The 2511-nt window shown below is 29.7% G+C and overlaps 1 protein-coding gene across 1 annotated transcript in view; it reads right to left on the bottom strand.

Moving 5' to 3' along the window:
• LOC137644433 (uncharacterized) overlaps window positions 1–1214 on the bottom strand; it is a 49657-nt gene extending 48443 nt beyond the window's left edge. Inside the window, exon 1 of the mRNA XM_068377410.1 lies at window positions 1161–1214. Coding sequence (XP_068233511.1) covers window positions 1161–1214 — 54 coding nt within the window. The remainder of the gene's footprint in view (window positions 1–1160) is intronic.
• Between the last annotated feature and the right edge of the window lie 1297 nt (window positions 1215–2511).

Here is a 2511-nt window from a genome sequence, read left to right as displayed (position 1 = left end):
AAAAAAAAAACATTTAATTTGGCATATTAAAGGTCATTGTTAAGATTATAATATTTTAATGATTTGTAACTCAAAAGTGTCGTTGTAATCAGAAGCTTCTTGAAAATTCTTGTAGTTTGTCGACTTCTACGAATCATCATTATTAGGTGATATTATGAATTGATATATATATATATATATATATATATATATATATATATATATATATATATATATATATATATATATATATGTATATATATATATATATATATACATATATATATATATATATATATATATATATATATATATATATATATATATATATATATATACATATATATATTAGCATTATTCCTAAATACATTTATTATTATGTTTGCTGACAATTAATTGCTTTCGCTGTGACTGTTTTGATATTTTCTATGCTGACTTAATTAATAAAAGAATGAAATATTGAAGTAGATTTTACATATTCTACGTTTTGATATAGCTGACCGGAAGGCAAATATATATTGTTATTCTAATTTTGTTTGTGGATTTACCAATTTTGGTTTGTAGGGACTGGTAAATTCAAGCATACCCTCTCAATGATTTCATTGATAACTATTAGATTAATATATGTCACATATATTCATAAGGGCATAGAAGCATTTACATTAAATCTTTACAATCCGTTTTATTACTAAAGTGGCTTTCGTATTGTCATAACTCTAAATGCACGATGCTACGTACGGACTTCCATCAGATCATCTCTTAATGGTTTGCCAGGTCATTATATGCAAGTACCTCTCTCTCTCTCTCTCTCTCTCTCTCTCTCTCTCTCTCTCTCTCTCTCTCTCTCTCTCTCTCTCTCTCTCTCTCTCTCATAAAATTACAACATTCAAACAACTGAGTATTGAAGCCAAGGCGTCCTCAGTTATTAATTTTAGAACCGAATAAGATCGTCCAAGCATCAACGAACCCACTTAGGACCCTCTTGCACCAAAGCTCGTTAAAAGATAATTAACAAAGTTTACTTTAGCTTGAAGCAGGAAAGGAAATAATTACTGTGCCAATAATGCCGTGCTGCCGTGTTCACTTGTTCTTCTAGACCATAGAAGGGTAAATTAGTGATATTTTCGTCGTTCTCTGAACTTCACTTGTAGCTTACTCATGAGGGTTCTGTCTGCACTTACTTGACTATAGCTCAAGACTTGACTATCTCTTAAGAGTCCTGACTTTTTCAACATTTCAAAGACCTTTGAAATTTCGAAATAGTTTCCCTTTTCTATTTCTTTTAGTCTAGCTTTTAAAATTTCATTGTCAAATGAATCATCGTTATTTTAGCTGAATTATTTTATGTGCATGAATGTAAAATTATTGTGAATCAGCGGTCGCCCGATATAGCCACAGTTTGACTAAACCGCTGTAGTGACATAATAAATAATAACGGGGAATTTCCCTCTTTTCAAGTAAGGCTCCCGCCGGAGAATTATCGAAACTATGTAAATACCGGGATTCCTGTAGGAAACACGTTGACGTCTCTAATATACGTGCCTTAAAAACATGTATCTTTTAGTTCACTGTAGAACAAAAACCTCAGGCATGTCAATTCATGTCTGGGGTTGACCAGTTTTCATTACCACGCTAGCCAGGGCAAACTGGTGATGGTGGGAGAATTTCGTTTGATCGCTCACACCAAACCAAATTAGTATGGATAGCCTTAGCTAGTACAGCTTTGTTGCTCATAGGGATACGCAGACCATTTCTCCACGTTAAGGTATCCCCACTCAGAAAGGATATATATATATATATATATATATATATATATATATATATATATATATATATATATATATATATATATATATATATATATATATATATATATATATATATATATATATATATGAGTGTGTGTGTGTGAGAGTATAAGTTTATGTCCCTGAATCTATATAATTGTTTCTTTTAATGTCAAAGAATTGTTAGAACATATTTGTGTTAGCGATCATTCAAATCCCATGTTTTCTTTGGTGATTAATAATATGCAGAAATATCAATCCCTCTAACGACCTGTTCCGGCAATATTCAAAGAATGGTTAATCTTAGAATATTATAGTAAAGAAGGTAAATCAAAGAGATATAACATTAGTTTTTGTTCTATTTTTCTCTTATTTCTTATCTTTCTTCAATTTGTTCATTAATTTATCGTTCTTCATTCAAAGCCTTTGAAAAATAATTTCTAATCTATTTAAAATGACTATTTGATGAAAACAAACAGATGAAAATAAAAGCATATTTGATACAGAGTAATGTTTTGGGAATGGATTCATTTCTTTTTTATTCATATTTATTTCCAGGTCTTTCACCTTTTGAATATTATTTATGGGTGAAAATAATGATAAAGAAATGTTAGTTGGTATCATTATATAATACGACACATGTTGGAAGAACATCATCTTTGCCTCTGGAGCATTTTAAAGATCAATTTAGCGATCAGATGTGTTGGTCTTTAAAAAAAGAAAAATACAAATAAAATGAATGCAG

This window comes from Palaemon carinicauda, chromosome 7 (genome assembly GCF_036898095.1).
Source record: "Palaemon carinicauda isolate YSFRI2023 chromosome 7, ASM3689809v2, whole genome shotgun sequence".
In the NCBI taxonomy this organism is placed as follows: domain Eukaryota; kingdom Metazoa; phylum Arthropoda; class Malacostraca; order Decapoda; family Palaemonidae; genus Palaemon; species Palaemon carinicauda.
The sequence above is the reverse complement of the archived record's forward strand: the minus strand, read 5'-3'. Positions and strand labels throughout refer to the sequence as shown.